The following is a 19,761-nucleotide window of genomic DNA, read 5'->3' on the forward strand; positions in this document are numbered from 1 at the left end:
TGTACTGTGTGTGACTGCCTTTGATTAAAAAAATTACATACCAAAAAAATTAAACATAAGTTCTCCTCCTAAAAAATTATTTTCTCATATGTAAATATATCAAAACCTACACGGCATGAATCATGTATATTACCTTAACACCTTGTTTTCACATGCTGGTCTGATTTTTCATTATAATTTGTGAAATATTAATTCATTTTAGTGAAGGAGACTACTTTATTCATTATCTGAGAATTATGTTGAATATGGTGTTGAAATCATTGTCGTATTTTCTAGTAAGAAAAATGATCTAGAAAGAAATTGAAAAATAATTAAATGTTACTTAAAGCTCTGCTTACATTCTTTTTGTAGTTTGGTTATACTAGATTTTGTCGTGTACATTAACTTTTATTTAGATTTTGCATTTATGTAATGTAATTTGTTATGTTTTTTCTTCAGACTTTGATAATAAAAAAAATATTCATTTGTTATATGTTTGTCATACTTGTGATGTTTGTAAAATAAAACATTTAATAAAATATTTAAATCGGAAAAAAGACATTCATAAAAGGAATTCAAATTTAAATTATTATAATAAAAACATAATTTTACCATAATAATTTAGATATTAATGTGATTTCATGTAAATTATTTCATCTCGTGAATTAAGTAAAAATTTCTACTTGCTTCTATATAAAAAAAAAAAAAAAAAAAACAAACAAACGCATTCATCACTATGTGCTATATTTTACAGGCATGGATAACCTAATACTCGTCCCTATTCCGTTAATAAACATGTAGGGAAAATATGTTTAAATTATGTGGGTACCCATTTAACAATTTATCTTTATTTCATTATAGATTTTATCGATTAATATTTGTGGGTGCATGTATTTTTGCCATCCTTAGTGATGAGCTTCCTCCACTATTATCGGAAAGTGTCCCAAGTCATCCCATTTTTTCAACTGAGGAAAATCAGAGTTAGTCTGCAGCGAGGAGCTGGTGCTTGTGAAGATGACTCCTTTTACTCGCAAAGCCTTTAATTTAATATTCCATGAAAGAATAGAAACTTATTTAAATGTCATAATTGATAAATAAAAAAAATGAAAATAAGGGCAATCTCTTTCTCAAAAAAAAAAAAACACATGTTAGGTAGTGTTTCCTCCATCGTATATATCCACAAGCTCCACACTTGATGACCATTCTACAAGTTAAATTCCTTTTAGGTGCCATCAAGAATTGGATCAAGAGCCTTGCATGGGTTAACATTTGAACATTCATGATCATAAAGAATGCCATTTTCAAATTAATGGTGGATAATTTCTTTTGAAATCAGGGTGAGGGATAAATTGTTTACTAGTGGTTCCCACATTGCAACAAATTGATTATTCAAAACAAGAATCTTTATCCCTTGATTGGAATCACCATATGACCATTCCTTACGTTTCCAAATTTTAACACTTTCTGATCGATTAGGGCACATAAATTTGAAAATACTGCACCATTAGTTGTGCCTTCCACGTTATTCACAAAATTACAAACATATACATCCCTAAATTTGGTATACGTGAACCATGCCCTACATTTTTTTAATTTGGCACATTATTGTTATGATTTATGTTGCTACCATGCAAAGAATTAGGATTTATTTGGTTATTCCAATCCCATACATTAAAGGCAACATCTCCACCGTCGATTTTGATCGTAAAGACCATAACCTTAAAGATCAAATGCAAAACTAGAAGTGTCCCAACACAGGAAAACTCAAATCAATTTCCTCAAACGCTTGCCTTCACAATGCTGACACTAATGCTAAAAAGACATTTTCATCATAGTACTCCATCCTCAAACAAGGATACCTTATCCAAACTACTGTACTATAAATCTTCATCGAAGATGCTGTGAAATTAGATGTCCATGGTCTCATACTGAGTTAGTAATTAATCAAAGATCATCCACGAGCCACACCAATAACCTTTTCTCTATCCATTGCAAGATCAAACTTGACCATGGCCAATATTCACCACATCTACACCAATTACCCTCTACAGAGTTTCCAAATTGCCCTAAGTCAATCTCATAGAAAGGAAGCTAATATTCCTCCCAAGTAGTTTATGATCACTACATCGTCTACAAGAAAATCGCGATTTAGAGAGGTAATGTGGCCTCCATCTAATCATTTATATTAAAATATTTTATAACATATATTATGTATAATGTATAATTACTATAACATAAGAAATATTTTTAGTTAATTAATATATTGAATTTCTTATTTTGTCAAAAATAATGTTATATTAGTTAAACATTCTTTAGTATTAATTAATATAAATTAGTGTTTAGTTTTATTTAATTACTAAAATTATTTTTAAAACAAATTTCATTTTTTTAATTTAAATTAGCTTCAGATTTGCCAGGGAATCATGACTTCGCTATTTTGCAAGGAAAGTGCGAGGAATATATCCTCTTGCTAAATTAAATATTATTGTCCTAAATTCTGTGAAATTTTTTTTTTTTGCAACAGTTTAAAAAATGGTTGTTATTACCTCGCTCAGTAGCGAGGGATTTGAGATGAAAATTTATCCTTTCTAATCCCGTGTTATTTATCGTCGAATTAGTGAGAAAAAAATCATAATCTCAAGTCCTTCACTATATAGGGATGAACAAGTGAGAGGAAATTTTACTTTCTTATACATTGCTAATTAGTGAGGAATTAGCAATAGAAATAATTTCTTGTTAATTTCCCTCACTATATCCCAATTTTCTTGTAGTGATCTTTCTATGACAACCACAATTCTTGCAAGATGCTTGCATCTATGTAGTATTTCAATTTCAAGCCTATCACTATCTTCCAATTCAATCATGAAAAAGTTCCTCCCAATAAATCAGTAATGGGCAAAGGGTGTTGTTGCAACCTACCAATTTATCTCGAAAAGATAATTGCGTGTTGTAAATAAAAAAAGTAAAAAGTTTAGGAAACCTAAACTGATATGACATAATTTTGACTAAGGGTTAATGACTTTAGTGTCACTTCCATTAATTAATTAATGTAATGCAATTGATGCAAAAGATAAACATGACATATTTTTTCCTTTTTTATCATTCAAAAACTTGTCTAATCATCATATTACTTTAGACATGCTCCCCCTGCTAAAACACTTCCACAACCCTGCTAAAACACTTCTAAAAAAAATTATACAACTTCACCCTTAATTTATGTTTTTTTAATCAAAATATTCCTTAGTCAAGAATTAAGGATTAATCTCCTAAAACATTGAAATTCATTTAAGAAATTTATATCTTACAACAAATATTTTGTCTTACCCACCAATCAAGGATCGAACCATAATCACATGTTTTAAGAATAATGTTATCTATTAATCATGTCACGCCATGATATAATTTATGATTTTTTTTTTGTTTTCTTTTTTGGTATTCATGGGGTTAAAGTGTTACAATTTTATGGGAAAAAAGGTCCCAAAGAGCCACAAAAAAGGATCATCCCAAGGGAGGCCGGAAAGACAGACAACACTTATATTCTATGTTCAAACCCAACTTCATAAGTACAAAGCGCCACCATGTCCAACAATGGACAAGGCTTTTTTCATTTGGAGGTAAAATGCCTTCTAGCCTTTGCCTCTTGCCTTTGAATATCATGCATCTTTCGACCCAAAAAGAAAGAAGAAAAAAAACTGAACATCTACAAAGTACTGATCCATCTTCTCTACATCTTTCTCTACATTTACTAGACTAATGGAAAGATATCTCAGTCTGTATAACTTTATAATCAAATTTTAGTTATGTAGTTCAGTTTATTTTTCCATCTTGTTTAGATAAAGGGCATTAGGCTCCATGGTGATCACAAAGTAATACTCTTACTTAAATAAATAGTCATTTATCCACATATAATTCTTCAACGATGCAAGGCTCTTAGATCAGTTAGATGTGTCTCCCCAGGGTAGTGGAAGGGATAAGAAGATTCAAATTTGGCACCACCATGATAATTTGTATAGCATGCCTTAAATAACTCGTTGTACCTACTCATGTCAAAGTTGTGTGTCTTCATGAGACGCTCTTGCTTGGCCTTAAACCGGTGATGGAAGAAGCCCTGAAAGGTGGGTTCTGTGGAGGTCTTGAGGAAGAAAAGATAAGCAAGAGCGAAGCCGAATGAGGTAACAAAGAAGCATATGGGCTCCATCACATCCCAGCTTAGTTCCCAGAAAGTGAGCCTCATGAACCCGAGGGTCTGGACTGTCAAGAAGCCCAGCCCAAAATAAAGCTCAGCTCGGACCTGGGCCTTGGCCTTTTCATCAATCATCCACTTTTGCTTCTCCATCAGCTCTAGCTCCTTCCTTCTAGGGTCATTTGGATTGGCTATTGATTGATAGATTAAGCTCTCTATTGATTTTGCCACCTATAAAACAAGAGAATCACATTAACTTTATACTCAATGAAAAAAAAATACTATGATTTAATAATAGTAGTGGACATTAATTGACCAGGTCTTTGTCCCATAGTGACAATCAAATCCTAAGCTAATTGTTAAAAGTCACCGAATCTATCAAACCCCACACTTTCTGCGATGAAATAAATTATTAAAAGTTGTAGTACATATAATAGCATTTAATTTAACTATATCATAAATCATTTAATAGTGTTTAATTTGACGGTATATGTATGTGAATGTGCATATGAAAAGAGAAGCAACATGAGTTTGTTTTAAACGCACCGTGGCTAGCAACATCAAAGGCAAGAGTTTGGTTTAAAAAATTAAAGATAATTTTGTTGCCTCTTGATGAAGATTGAGAGCCGGAAGACCCGCGGGCAACGAGAGCTAACATACATTACAGCAAGGTGCCACGTTTTTAAGAACCCAACAGTATAAAACACAGCATAGCAAAATGTTGGTGAGAATGTAAGGAATGAATGAAAAACATGCACATGACTAAGAAAGAATCCATGCAAAAAAAGTGGTGGTGATTGATCACACACGACCTCCCCCAGGTAAGAGGCATATTTAGATGCCTCACATTCCACATGTCCCACCCGAAAGAAACCGTTTCAAGGGAACCAGCCAAAGCACCGTTACGCCACACTAGGATAAGGATCCACGTCATCATCATCCTCTGCAGTCTGCAACTATAATTCAAAAACTGAACTGCAGTTTCCATTGAATAGCTTCTACTGACACCCACATTATCACTTTTTTTTTTAAGGGGACCAGAATTTTCTGCATTTCAATTTTCTTTTTTAGGCCTGTGCATGCTGTGACTGCAGTCAGTGTGGGCTTGTGACTGCAGAGAATCATGGCCAAGAAGATACTATAAGAGAATCTCACAAATATTTTCTTTAAGAATAGCTTTTTTTATTTTGTTTTGACTTTTTCCAGTACTAAATTAGCATTAATTTCTTGCCATTCATAACAACAATAATATATTTATGAGAAATAAATGCAAGTAATTTCTGTGGTAAAAACATGGATTATTTCCCACCGAAAAGTAAAAACTAATCTTATCTTCACAGATGTTTTCTTGGAATCAAACACTTGATCTGATCACATACTAAATCATATACTTGAGCCATAATTTAATTCAGTTTGCAAAAAACTTATTCCTTTATCAGTGATATGATAAATTTCCAATAAAAACACAATCAAACCACACTTCAATGTCATTTTAAGATCGGCTCATGTATAATTTGAATATTTGATGAATGAAACACTTGAGCCATAATTAATTTAATTCAGTTTATAGAAATTTATTATTCCGTTATCACTGAAATAATATTTCTATTAAAAATGCAATCAAACCACAGTGGTGTATATCACTCCACAAATATTAGGGAATTAGTTATTTCTATATATATATATATATATATATATATATATATAAAAGAAACCTGAAAACAACAGGGAAATAAGAATGTCACTTAGTGGAGCTGCCAGAAACAGCAGAGCGGAATACCTCCTCTGGCCGGAGAAAAACTGCTTTCCCCAAAACGATGACGTTTCCGGATTCATCCAAGATCTTTGCAAACTCAGCCCCTTGCTCATGATTCTCACACGTCTCAACGCAGATCCGCAAAAACTCCGAGTACGGAACCGAACTCTCCGAAACGTTTCTCAGCTTTGCCTTCACCTTCTCCATTTGCGGCACCCTCAAAATCTTCCTCGCGTGGCTGACAGACATTCCACTTCCAAACACCGCATCGCTGGCCATAGGTGCCGGAGCGAGAGCAACACAACAGTCTCCTATGCCGGCTATGTTGTTGATGCTTTTGAGTTTCTCCCGGAGCTTCTCTCCGACGGGGAGAGACAGGAAATCCGGGAAACGTGCCGGACTGGAGTGGTACACCGCTTGCCGGAGGAGGAAAAACCGCCGGAGAAATCCTCCGTCTGCCGAACTCACTCCCAGCATGCTCGGAGGCGCGATGACTTGTTGTTGCATAGTTGGAGACGACACGACACTGCGTTCAAACGGCCTCATTTTGACACCGTCAAAGAAATGCTTCGATAACAGTTTCTGAAGCACCATTGATGTGTTTCTGAGTGTCTTTTTATTTTTATTTTTTATTTTTCTTCTCTCTGTATTTGAGAGAGATTTAGAAAAAAAAAAAGAGTGTATAGTGTGTCCAATGGAACAGGATTCAGAACACTCTTGAGATCTAGGGGAAGAAGTTTTCCCAGAGTGTATATATATAGGTCCTATTTTTTATTTATTTATTTTCCATTATTTTTTTGTTATTTTGGTGTTTTTACAAAAGTAGAAAAAGAATCCCTTTTTTTATACCAGTAGAAAAAGAATCTCAAGTGGTTTGGTGTATTAATTCGATTAATGTATACTCCATAGTCCATACTTTTTTTATACCAGAAGAAAAAAGAATCTAAAGTGGTTTGGTGTATTAATTCGATTAATGTACATTCCATATGCAGATTATTAACATACATTTTTCTTATATCCAAAAATGTCAATTCAAATAATTTAAACTCAATCTCATTTTCTTTTTTTCTCTCTTGGTCTTTTTAATAATCACTATGTCAATATTACGTTTCCTATTCACTAGGAATAAAAGTAGATCGATTTTTTTCAATCCAATTAAATTTGAGAATTAATTTGAATTATTTTTCAAAGAAAAAAATAAACCTCAATCCAAATTAATTTATTTGTAAACGATCTAGATTAAGTTAGTTTAATGGGTCAAAATATTTAAATTTTTCTAATATTTTTTATAAGCTGAATTTTTAATCAAATGAAATATCAAATGAATTATTTAAAATTATTACCTGTAATCAACTTATGTAAGAAGAATCTCATTGTTGTTATCTCGACTTGTCAACACTCTTATTATTAACATACATTTTTTATTTTATGAAAGAAAGTCTTTTTTTATTTATGCATGTAATGAAGATTTAATATCAAAAGTCTTTCATCAAAGTGATATTAAATCAAATACTTTTAAGCAAAGTCTATGGTTTTAGTATTATGGGGGGAAAATGTGGTTGAGTGAGAAGAACCTTTATTAAAGGTGATCATGAAAATTAGCCATTAATAAAGTTCAACAATATTTCATAATATTTCATGATAATTTGCATAGTTTTTTTAATAATAATACTCAGCCTTAAATATTTTTTATTTTTGAAATTTAGAAGTAATTATTCTCGTCACTCTAATTTGAAGGAAAAAAACCCACTTTTGTTCCTTATTAGTAACTAAAATGATTTCAAAATAATGACACACAAAAAAATATTTTTTTATTTAACAGAGAAAAAAAATACTTGACTTTAAATTTAAGAGAGTAAAAATATACTTAAATCAAATTTTAGTTATGTAAATTACGAAAATAAAACTCTAATTTTAATTTGAGAATAAAGCAAACAATAAATATATAGCTATATATAAGTTTGTCCAATTTAATTATAGTTGGAAATTAAGTATGAATGTAATTAAATATATATCACTTTAAACTCTGTATTAGACTTTGAGTGCAATTTAATAATTTTTGTGGATTTGGATTTTTAAATAAAAATACTAATACTTTTAAATCATTTTTGGTACTTTTTTTTAGTTTTATTTCGGTACATTAATTATTTTAAATCTAATAATGCTCGGAATTTGTTTTTAATATATGATTTCAGACCTTAAAAATAAGATAATGTCCCCTTTCATACTTTTTATGTAAAGTCTCCTTTCATAACTTTAAAAATTGTCTTATTCTAATTCTTTATTTATTGGATTATGTCATTTATATTCTTATTTTCATAGAGAACAAATTAAAAAATCAAACAATTTTTTAAAAATGATAAGAGCTACATCTAACACAGTTTTATGAGATAATAATAATAATAATAATAATAATAATAATAATAATAATAATAATAATAATAATAATTTTTGAATGACTAAAAAAACATTTATGTATTTATTTACAGGCCTAAAAACAATTTAATCCATTTATTGTTTTCTGAGAGAATATGACTCATGCTAAAATTCTTAATAATAATCCCGTCCTCAATATAATTGTCACTATTTTAGTCGGTTTTCAATTATTTTATTTTAAAAATTTAGGAAGACCTTAATTATTTTGATATAGTAAATAAAAAATAAAAATACCCTGTATTCCTAACTTGTTAATTGCTATGCATGATGACATTTGACAATAATATTTTAGTGGCCGACACATATCCAGATTTTTTAAGTTTACAAGTTGGAATTGAAGGTTGTCAAAAAGAATTGAATTGAGATGCAAACAATCATTTAATTGACCTGTTTTCAAACTTTGTTGCATAAAAGGAATTATATAATTCTCCTGTTAATTATTGTAAAATCTTTCCATACACCGTAACTTGTCACAAGTAGGGATGAACAAAAACAAGGTCACAACTAGGAATGATAATATCTAATTAAAAAAAAGGAACAAAAATAAGTAATATCTAATTAGAACACTGTAATAGTTATTATTATATTCGCACTTGAAATCGATCTTGCTAATTAACAACAAATGGAAGAGGGTTTAAATGTATTAGACGGGAGTCAATTTTACTTTTTATATTTTTTTTCGTATATACACAAATGATCCTAAGGAATAGAGTAGAAGTCAGAACCCCTCCTTGTCTCCATGAATCCATCCCTATTGGTGTTAACACCTGTCATACTAATGACAAAAGTTTTAATTGTAAAAATAGGATGTATATAGAAATTTTTGGGCTCTATGTATTATTTTTAAAGAGACTTAATATTACCTAAATGTATTAAACTAGTTGCCTTTTTAATTTAAAAAATTATTTATTAAAATTTTATAATAAAAAAATTCTATTATTTAACTATCAATATATACGGACTAATTTATTCAATTTTATCTTATAAAATTATCTATTTTAGATAAGAGTTAAAAAAATTTAAAAATCATTTAATTAAAAAGCTTTTTACAGTTGTTGTTACAAGTGAAAAAGTTTTTCAAATTATAAGCAATTATTTTAAATATTATTGTACCTATTTATATGAAGGCATGCATGCACAAAATTGCACAGACACGCACACAACATTACATGCATAAGCAATGAGAAGATAAATTGTTTAGTTTTTTGTCTTCTATTATTTATTATTGATGAATAACTTGTGAAAATTTAAATTGATTCTATACCTTTTTTTTTAAAATAATATAAATAAATTATCAAAATTCTCTATATAACTTTTTATGCATACAAACAAAATTTGGGGGTAAAATGCCTTCTAACCTTGCCTCTTGCCTTTGAATATCATGCATCTTTCGACCCAAAAAGAAAGAAAAAAAAAAAACTGAACATCTACAAAGTACTGATCCATCTTCTCTACATCTTTCTCTACATTTACTAGACGATGGAAAGATATCTCAGTCACTATAACTTTATAATCAAATTTTAGTTATGTAGTTCAGTTTATTTTTTCCATCTTGTTTAGATAAAGGGCATTAGGCTCCATGGTGATCACAAAGTAATACTCTTACTTAAATAAATAGTCATTTATCCACATATAATTCTTCAACGATGCAAGGCTCTTAGATCAGTTAGATGTGTCTCCCCAAGGTAGTGGAAGGGATAAGAAGATTCAAATTTGGCACCACCATGATAATTTGTATAGCATGCCTTAAATAGCTCGTTGTACCTACTCATGTCAAAGTTGTGTGTCTTCATGAGACGCTCTTGCTTGGCCTTAAACCGGTGATGGAAGAAGCCCTGAAAGGTGGGTTCTGTGGAGGTCTTGAGGAAGAAAAGATAAGCAAGAGCGAAGCCGAATGAGGTAACAAAGAAGCATATGGGCTCCATCACATCCCAACTTAGTTCCCAGAAAGTGAGCCTCATGAACCCGAGGGTCTGGACCGTCAAGAAGCCCAGCCCAAAATAAAGCTCAGCTCGGACCTGGGCCTTGGCCTTTTCATCAATCATCCACTTTTGCTTCTCCATCAGCTCTAGCTCCTTCCTTCTAGGGTCATTTGGATTGGCTATTGATTGATAGATTAAGCTCTCTATTGATTTTGCCACCTATAAAACAAGAGAATCACATTAACTTTATATTCAATGAAAAAAAAATACTATGATTTAATAATAGTAGTAGACATTAATTGACCAGGTCTTTGTCCCATAGTCACAATCAAATCCTAAGCTAATTGTTAAAAGTCACGGAATCTATGAAACCCCACACTTTCTTCTATGAAATAAATTATTAAAAGTTCATTTAATAGTGTTTAATTTGACGGTATATGTATGTGAATGTGCATATGAAAAGAGAAGCAACATGAGTTTGTTTTAAACGCACCCTGGCTAGCAACATCAAAGGCAAGAGTTTGGTTTAAAAAATTAAAGATAATTTTGCTGCCTCTTGATGAAGATTGAGAGCTGCCTGAAAAGTCCACAGAAAAAGCCCGGAAGACCCACGGGCAACGAGAGCTAACATACATTACAGCAAGGTGCCACGTTTTTAAGAACCCAACAGTACAGAACACAGCATAGCAAAATGTTGGTGAGAATGTAAGGAATGAATGAAAAACATGCACATGACTAAGAAAGAATCCATGCAAAAAAAAGTGGTGGTGATTGATCACACACGACCTCCCCCAGGTAAGAGGCATATTTAGATGCCTCACATTCCACATGTCCCACCCGAAAGAAACCGTTTCAAGGGAACCAGCCAAAGCACCGTTACGCCACACTAGGATAAGGATCCACGTCATCATCATCCTCTGCAGTCTGCAACTATAATTCAAAAACTGAACTGCAGTTTCCATTGAATAGCTTCTACTGACACCCACATTATCACTTTTTTTTTTAAGGGGACCAGAATTTTCTGCATTTCAATTTTCTTTTTTAGGCCTGTGCATGCTGTGACTGCAGTCAGTGTGGGCTTGTGACTGCAGAGAATCATGGCCAAGAAGATACTATAAGAGAATCTCACAAATATTTTCTTTAAGAATAGCTTTTTTTATTTTGTTTTGACTTTTTCCAGTACTAAATTAGCATTAATTTCTTGCCATTCATAACAACAATAATATATTTATGAGAAATAAATGCAAGTAATTTCTGTGGTAAAAACATGGATTATTTCCCACCGAAAAGTAAAAACTAATCTTATCTTCACAGATGTTTTCTTGGAATCAAACACTTGATCTGATCACATACTAAATCATATACTTGAGCCATAATTTAATTCAGTTTGCAAAAAACTTATTCCTTTATCAGTGATATGATAAATTTCCAATAAAAACACAATCAAACCACACTTCAATGTCATTTTAAGATCGGCTCATGTATAATTTGAATATTTGATGAATGAAACACTTGAGCCATAATTAATTTAATTCAGTTTATAGAAATTTATTATTCCGTTATCACTGAAATAATATTTCTATTAAAAATGCAATCAAACCACAGTGGTGTATATCACTCCACAAATATTAGGGAATTAGTTATTTCTATATATATATATATATATATATATATATATATATATATATATATATATAAAAGAAACCTGAAAACAACAGGGAAATAAGAATGTCAGTTAGTGGAGCTGCCAGAAACAGCAGAGTGGAATACCTCCTCTGGCCGGAGAAAAACTGCCTTCCCTAAAACGATGACGTTTCCGGATTCATCCAAGATCTTCGCGAACTCAGCCCCTTGTTCATGATTCTCACACGTCTCAACGCAGATTCGCAAAAACTCTGAATACGGAACCGAACTCTCCGAAACGTTTCTCAGCTTTGCTTTCACCTTCTCCATTTGTGGCACCCTCAAAATCTTCCTCGCATGGCTGACAGACATTCCACTTCCAAACACCGCATCGCTGGCCATAGGTGCCGGAGCGAGAGCAACGCAACAGTCTCCTATGCCGGCTATGTTGTTGATGCCTTTGAGTTTCTCCCGGAGCTTCTCTCCGACGGGGAGAGACAGGAAATCTGGGAACCGTGCCGGACCGGAGTGGTACACCGCTCGCCGGAGGAGGAAAAACCGCAAGAGAAATCCTCCATCTGCCGAACTCGCTCCCGGCATGCTCGGAGGCGTGATGACTTGTTGTTGCATAGTTGGAGATGACACCACGCTGCGTTCAAACGACCTCGTTTTGATACGGTCGAAGAAACGCTTCGATAACAGTTTTCGAAGCGCCATTGATGTGTTTCTGAGTGTCTTTTTATTTTTATTTTTTATTTTTCTTCTCTCTCTCTGTATTTGAGAGAGATTTAGAAAGAAAAAAAAGTGTATAGTGTGTCCAATGGAACAGGATTCAGAACACTCTTGAGATTTAGGGGAAGAAGTTTTTCAGAGTGTATATATATAGGTCCTATTTTTTATTTATTTATTTTCCATTATTTTTTTGTTATTTTGGTGTTTTTACAAAAGTAGAAAAAGAATCCCTTTTTTTATACCAGTAGAAAAAGAATCTCAAGTGGTTTGGTGTATTAATTCGATTAATGTATACTCGATAGTCCATACTTTTTTTATACCAGAAGAAAAAAGAATCTAAAGTGGTTTGGTGTATTAATTCGATTAATGTACATTCCATATGCAGATTATTAACATACATTTTTCTTATATCCAAAAATCTCAATTCAAATAATTTAAACTCAATCTTATTTTCTTTTTTTCTCTCTTGATCTTTTTAATAATCACTATGTCAATATTAAGTTTCCTATTCACTAAGAATACAAGTAGATCGGTTTGTTTCAATCCAATTAAATTTGAGAATTAATTTGAATTATTTTTCAAAGAAAGAAAAAAATAAACCTCAACCTAAATTAATTTATTTTTAAATGATCTAGATTGAGTTAGTTTAATGGGTCAAAACATTTAAAATTTTCTAATATTTTTTATAAGCTGAATTTTTAATTAAATGAAATATCAAATGAATTATTTACAATTGTTACTTGCAATCAACTTATGTAAGAAGAATCTCTTTGTTGTTATCATCATATAAGTTAACATACTATGTTAAATATAAATTAAAAATTTAAATATAATAAACAAATACTATATCCATGAATCATACAAATCAAAAAACTATTACATTATAGTTTAAAAATTTCAATTCTCAAATAGTCAAATGAATAATATAATTAAAATTTAAATTAAATCTAAAATAGTTTGAATCATAATTTTTGTGATAATGAAATTGTAAACTGTGATAACTGAGTGAGAAAAAGAGAGGAGAGTGATCATAGTCTCATTCACTTTTAGTTAAATAAATAATTGATTTTTTAATTTAAATATATATAATAATGATAAAATAATAATATTTTAATACAAATTAATAAGTTATGTCAATGGATCATATGTTCATATATTAAAAATGTGATCCAACCAAAAACTTAATGGTTTGATTGATTTGATGTGGATTTGACAAAAATACTAATTATTCAATCCAAACTTAATTTGGATTAGTTTAGATCAATTCTTTATAGGTTATCTCGACTTGTCAACACTCTTATTATTAACATACATTTTTTATTTTATGAAAGAAAGTCCTTTTTTATTTATGCATGTAATGAAGATTTAATACCAAAAGTCTTTCATCAAAGTGATATTAAACCAAATACTTTTAAGCAAAGTCTATGGTTTTAGTATTATGGGGGGAAAATGTGGTTGAGTGAGAAGAACCTTTATTAAAGGTGATCATGAAAATTAGCCATTAATAAAGTTCAACAATATTTCATAATATTTCATGATAATTTGAATAGTTTTTTTAATAATAATACTCAGCCTTAAATATTTTTTTTAAGTTTTGAAAAATTGTTAAAAAGAAATAATAGATTAATCTTTGTTTTGACAAATAATTAGATTTAGAAATAATAGATTAATCTAAGACCCTCGTACGATTTATTTGGGCAAAAGCTCAAAAGGAGGGCTGATGTTATAAGTTTGTGTTTTCTTCCTACTTGTCCATTACCTTTTTGACTTTTGGTCCGCACAAGAATTATGGCAGCTGATAAGCATGTTTAAAATAGGTTTGGGGGAGCTAATGAGGTCTCATGAAATAACATGAACCACCGTACAAAAATATAGAAAATGTTCCATAAAGTTAACTAAAAAATTAATTAAAAGTTAAAAAATTAATTAATAGTTATTAATTTTTAAGTTAACTTATTAAATTATAAGTGTTTGATAAAATTAATTATTAAAATAACTAAAAATATAAATGAAATATTTAAAAATATAATAATAAAGAAATTAAATACTTTTTAAAGATAAAAAATATAAAAAATAAAAGATATAAGTTAATGTTTTAAAAAATACTAAAATTCACTTTAAAAAACTTATTTTTAAACCGGCTGAAATGTTAGATGAACATAATCATAATATTAAAATTATATTTAACAAAGTATTTTACTTAATTTCTAACTTTTTTACTAGTTAATTTTTTTTAACTGCTTGATAAATAATTTTTTTTAGTGTTTTTTTTAAAACGATATTTTCTAATTTTTATATTTTCTTTTATTTTCATTCTTAATATATATTTATTAAATTTTCTGATTATTATTTTAAAATAAATTGTGATTTAATGATTGTCATGTCATTTTATAGTCATCAGATACTCCAATGACTAATTTTATCGAATAAGTGTAATGTATTAAGTTAGACTTTGAGCTTACAACCATCTACTTCTAGCTTTCAGCTATTTTGTAAACTAATAAAATAAAATAAATATGTATGTTTATTTTGTCCTTAATTAAAAACAATTTTGGACAACTATTTCTTGCATATTTTTAATATTATTTAATGTGAAATTAACTTCTTTTTAGAGGAATGTGAAACTCACTTTTAGTTACTGTTTTTTTTCTTTAAATGTTTTCTGTGACCTAAACCCCTAATATTAATACCTATTTGTTCCTAAAAAAACATCTAAATTATATGAATATTATAAAACTATGAGCATGTGATCTTAGAAATTTTATTTACTAGTTACGGCGCTAGCGATTCAAATCATGAAGTTGATAAAGTTTTATCAATTTCACCATCTAAATTTTAAGATTTAGTTTCATAATTAGGTATGTATAAATATTCCGTTAAAGAGAGAAAAGAATAGAATGTCATTCCTTAAAAAAAAATAGAATGCCATTGAGATATATTATTTCTAAGTTCTTAGAATTGAATATGACTTTCTTTAAAAAAAAATTGAATATGACTATCTGTTGTAAAAAAAATTGAATATGACTATAGACATTTATTATTATTTAAAGTCTCATTTGAGACAATCATCAAAATGATACATGCATCTGAATAATTACAATCTTTTTTCCTTTTTCTAAAAACTTAAAGGAATATAATATTTTCTTTGACAACTTCTATTTTCTTTTCAAAGTAGGATTGGAAATAATTTTTAAGAATGTATCTTATAGCTTAAATGTAGACTCATATAACGAGGAATTGAATAGAAAATCTAACTCAATTGATTGAAGATGATATATGAATATTATAGCTTTTGATACATTGTTTAATTCATACTTATAAAAAAACTAGAAATAATATGTTAATCAATGAAAAGAGATATTTAATAGCATGTATGATGCATAGTTGCATAGATAAAATGTTTAACTTAATTTTATAAATCTTATAATTTTATATAGATTTAAATATTTTACACAAAAATTTGCTTAAATATTAAGATTGTTAAAGTGAATGTTTAACTTAATTTTGTGTGTCCTACAATACTAAAAAAATATGTTATTTGTAGTATAAATGTTTTAAACAATGATGACTTAAAGAAATGACTAAAAAAGTTAAACACATGTAAACATTCCATTTGATATGTTAGGTAGATTAAATTTAACATATGTGGTAGGTGTGCTATCCATGTTTTATTAGAATATTACTTAAGTATCGAAAAAAATTAATATAGATAAAGGTTAGTGTCACTTTCTTCCTAACACTTGCTTGATGATCAACTGAAATTTATTAAAAATTATTAATTTTGGTGTGTTTTATATATAATTTAATGATCATTTCTTCTAAGAGTAAAAATGCATTTTGGTTCCTGACTTTTGATCCCTTTTGCAAATTAGTCATTATCTTTTTGAAATGTTAAAAATAGTCCCTATCTTTGTATAAGTTTTGCAAAATAATTCATGTTATTAAATTGGAAAGTAACACCGTTAATGAGGTGCATTGTTGGTATTTTTAATGTCACATACACTATCAAACATGAAAAATTATCCTAGATTGTGACACGCACACTAGACTTTGATACAATATTTAAAAAGTTGTCAAATACTTTATAATTCACTTGCTTCTTCTTCCTTAAATTAGGGTTTCTAAAGTTTCTCTTCTCTCAATTCCAACATGGTGGAGTCTTAAGTGTGTGTTTTTCCCTGTCTTATTTGTCCCCTTCGCTCCATCTTTTTCCTCCCCTCACTCCATCTTCCTCCTAGTGGGCGTTGATTTCTCCATGTCTGCAAGTGGCATCATATGCTTTATATGGTGTGAAAGCTTGCCCTGCTGAAGGATTGCTTGTAACTAGCATGCACTGGTGCATGTGCGCATCTTATGTTTTGGTCTGTGAAATGAAATTATGGTTGAGTCATGTTGGTTCTCTGGTTTAGGAAGTGTCAAATGAAATTTGTTAGCAGTTTTCTGCTTAAGTGTTGGAGCTTTTATGCATCCTTTGGAGCAAATTCTGCTAGCAATCTCCTTTGCATCTATACAATTTTCATGACAGTAAGGAACTATTGATATGGACTAGGACCACTATTACCTTACAACAGCTTGTAGAGTTTAAAAAATAATCATGTGATTTAATGTCATGTTTCTTCTCTTTCTCTCTTATAATTTACACATTGTTTTGGAGTTTGAGCTTCATGTATTAGAACTTATTAGAGAGAGAACAAGGGAATGACCATTACTAAAAGCAAAAAAAAATATAAAAGATCATCAAAAGTGTCAAGAGAGAATTGGAACAATGTGGAGCAGAAAAGAAAGCCAGAGCACAGGATGAGTCTACCAAGATATCTGAAACTATCACAAATGCTAAATCTAAAGTGAGACACTTTGATAATTGCTCTCTAGCGGATGGCTTGCTTTAGTTTTATCATTTCTTCAACCAATTTGTAGGCTTCTTCAATGGTAATGATTTTAGGATAGTTTAATGACTTATATAGATTTTTTAGATGATTATGCTTTAAACGTATGCAATCAACACCAGAAAAGTATAATCAATTATATGATATTTGATCAAGTTGAGCATCATTCCATTATTCTGCAAAGTAATTGACAGTAGATAGACCAAAATCAAATTTCAAATAAAAAACTTGAGGAACTGCAAAGTAACTGACAATAACAATAAAAACTTGAGGAACTTCATTCACAACATTTCTTCAGCAAAATAACACTTATAATATGAGAAGATGCTACTACAAATCTTTCCTAAAATATATTCTCCCTAAAACTAACATTATAATTAAAATTAAAATAACACAATGTTTGTTAAATTTCTCAATGTTTATAATAAATATTTTAAAAGATGTTAATTTTTTCAATATTTATAATAAATATTTTAAAAGTTGACATATCATTTGTTGACTTCAAATCTCATACTTGTTGCTTGAGTTTAAAAACTAATATCAGTAATAATTTTTTTTTTCTAAAACATTCACGTTAGTTGATCCACCTATTTGTCTTATTCTAATTCTTTATTTATTGGATTATGTCATTTATATTCTTATTTTCATAGAGAACAAATTAAAAAATCAAACAATTTTTTAAAAAAGATAAGAGCTACACCTAACACAGTTTTATGAGATAATAATAATAATAATAATAATAATTTTTGAATGACTAAAAAAACATTTATGTATTTATTTGCAGGCCTAAAAACAATTTAATCCATTTATTGTTTTTCTGAGAGAATATGACTCATGCTAAAATTCTTAATAATAATCCCGTTCTCAATATAATTGTCACTATTTTAGTCGGTTTTCAATTATTTTATTTTAAAAATTTAGGAAGACCTTAATTATTTTGATATAGTAAATAAAAAATAAAAATAACAAAAATACCCTGTATTCCTAACTTGTTAATTGCTATGCATGATGACATTTGACAATAATATTTTAGTGGCCGACACATATCCAGATTTTTTAAGTTTACAAGTTGGAATTGAAGGTTGTAAAAAAGAATTGAATTGAGATGCAAACAACCACTTAATTGACCTGTTTTCAAACTTTGTTGCATAAAAGGAAATATATAATTCTCGTGTTAATTAATGTAAAATCTTTCCATACAGTGTAACTTCTCACAAGTAGGGATGAACAAAAAAAAGGTCACAACTAGAAATGATAATATCTAATTAAAAAAAGGAACAAAAATAAGTAATATCTAATTAGGACATTGTAATAGTTATTATCATATTCGCACTTGAAATAGATCTTGCTAATTAACGACAAATGGAAGAAGGTTTAAGTGTATTAGACGGGAGTCAATTTTACTTTTTATATTTTTTTCGTATATACACAAATGATCCTAAGGAAGAGAGTAGAAGTCAAAACTCCTCCTTGTCTCCATGAATCCATCCCTATTGTTAACACCTGTCATACTAATGACAAAAGTTTTAATTGTAAAAATAGGATGTATATAGGAATTTTTGGGCTCTATGTATTATTTTTAAAGAGACTTAATATCAACTAAATGTATTAACCTAGTTGCCTTTTTAATTTAAAAAATTATTTATTAAAATTTTATAATAAAAAAATTCTATTATTTAACTATCAATATATACTGACTAACTTATTCAATTTTATCTTATAAAATTATCTATTTTAGATAAGAGTTAAAAAAATTTAAAAATCATTTAATTAAAAAGCTTTTTACAGTTGTTGTTACAAGTGAAAAAGTTTTTCAAATTATAAGCAATTATTTTAAATATTATTGTACCTATTTATATGAAGGCATGCATGCACAAAATTGCACGGACACGCACACAACATTACATGCATAAGCAATGAGAAGATAAATTTTTTAGTTTTTTGTCTTCTATTATTTATTATTGATGAATAACTTTGAAAATTTAAATTGATTCTATACTTTTTTTTAAAATAATATAAATAAATTATCAAAATTCTCTATATAACTTTTTATGCATACAAAGAAAATTTTCCTCCAAAATTTACTTGTAATACAATATAGTTAAATGTAAAGTAAACAATTAAAAAAATTGAGGCCTAGATGGCCTAGCCTTGTACACGACCCTATGTGAAAATCATTTGAGAATGAAAAAAAAAGTCAAGATCAATATAACTTTTCACATTCTAATTAAAAAAACATTTTTT

At 29.4% G+C, this 19,761-nt stretch overlaps 2 protein-coding genes across 2 annotated transcripts; both read right to left on the reverse strand.

Moving 5' to 3' along the window:
- Positions 1-3,499: 3,499 nt before the first annotated feature.
- LOC100808882 (calcium uniporter protein 4, mitochondrial) lies at positions 3,500-6,643 on the reverse strand. The gene is made up of 2 exons (XM_003549376.5): positions 5,943-6,643; positions 3,500-4,393 (listed from the first exon to the last, which is right to left on the reverse strand). The coding sequence occupies exons 1-2, from the start codon at positions 6,510-6,512 to the stop codon at positions 3,893-3,895; spliced, it is 1,071 nt and encodes a 356-aa protein (XP_003549424.1). The 5' UTR covers positions 6,513-6,643; the 3' UTR covers positions 3,500-3,892.
- A 3,294-nt stretch (positions 6,644-9,937) lies between these two features.
- On the reverse strand, positions 9,938-12,895 carry LOC100809427 (calcium uniporter protein 4, mitochondrial). The gene is made up of 2 exons (XM_014769425.3): positions 12,047-12,895; positions 9,938-10,495 (listed from the first exon to the last, which is right to left on the reverse strand). The coding sequence occupies exons 1-2, from the start codon at positions 12,614-12,616 to the stop codon at positions 9,995-9,997; spliced, it is 1,071 nt and encodes a 356-aa protein (XP_014624911.2). The 5' UTR covers positions 12,617-12,895; the 3' UTR covers positions 9,938-9,994.
- Between the last annotated feature and the right edge of the window lie 6,866 nt (positions 12,896-19,761).

Source organism: Glycine max, chromosome 17, assembly GCF_000004515.6.
Source record: "Glycine max cultivar Williams 82 chromosome 17, Glycine_max_v4.0, whole genome shotgun sequence".
NCBI classification, from domain to species: domain Eukaryota; kingdom Viridiplantae; phylum Streptophyta; class Magnoliopsida; order Fabales; family Fabaceae; genus Glycine; species Glycine max.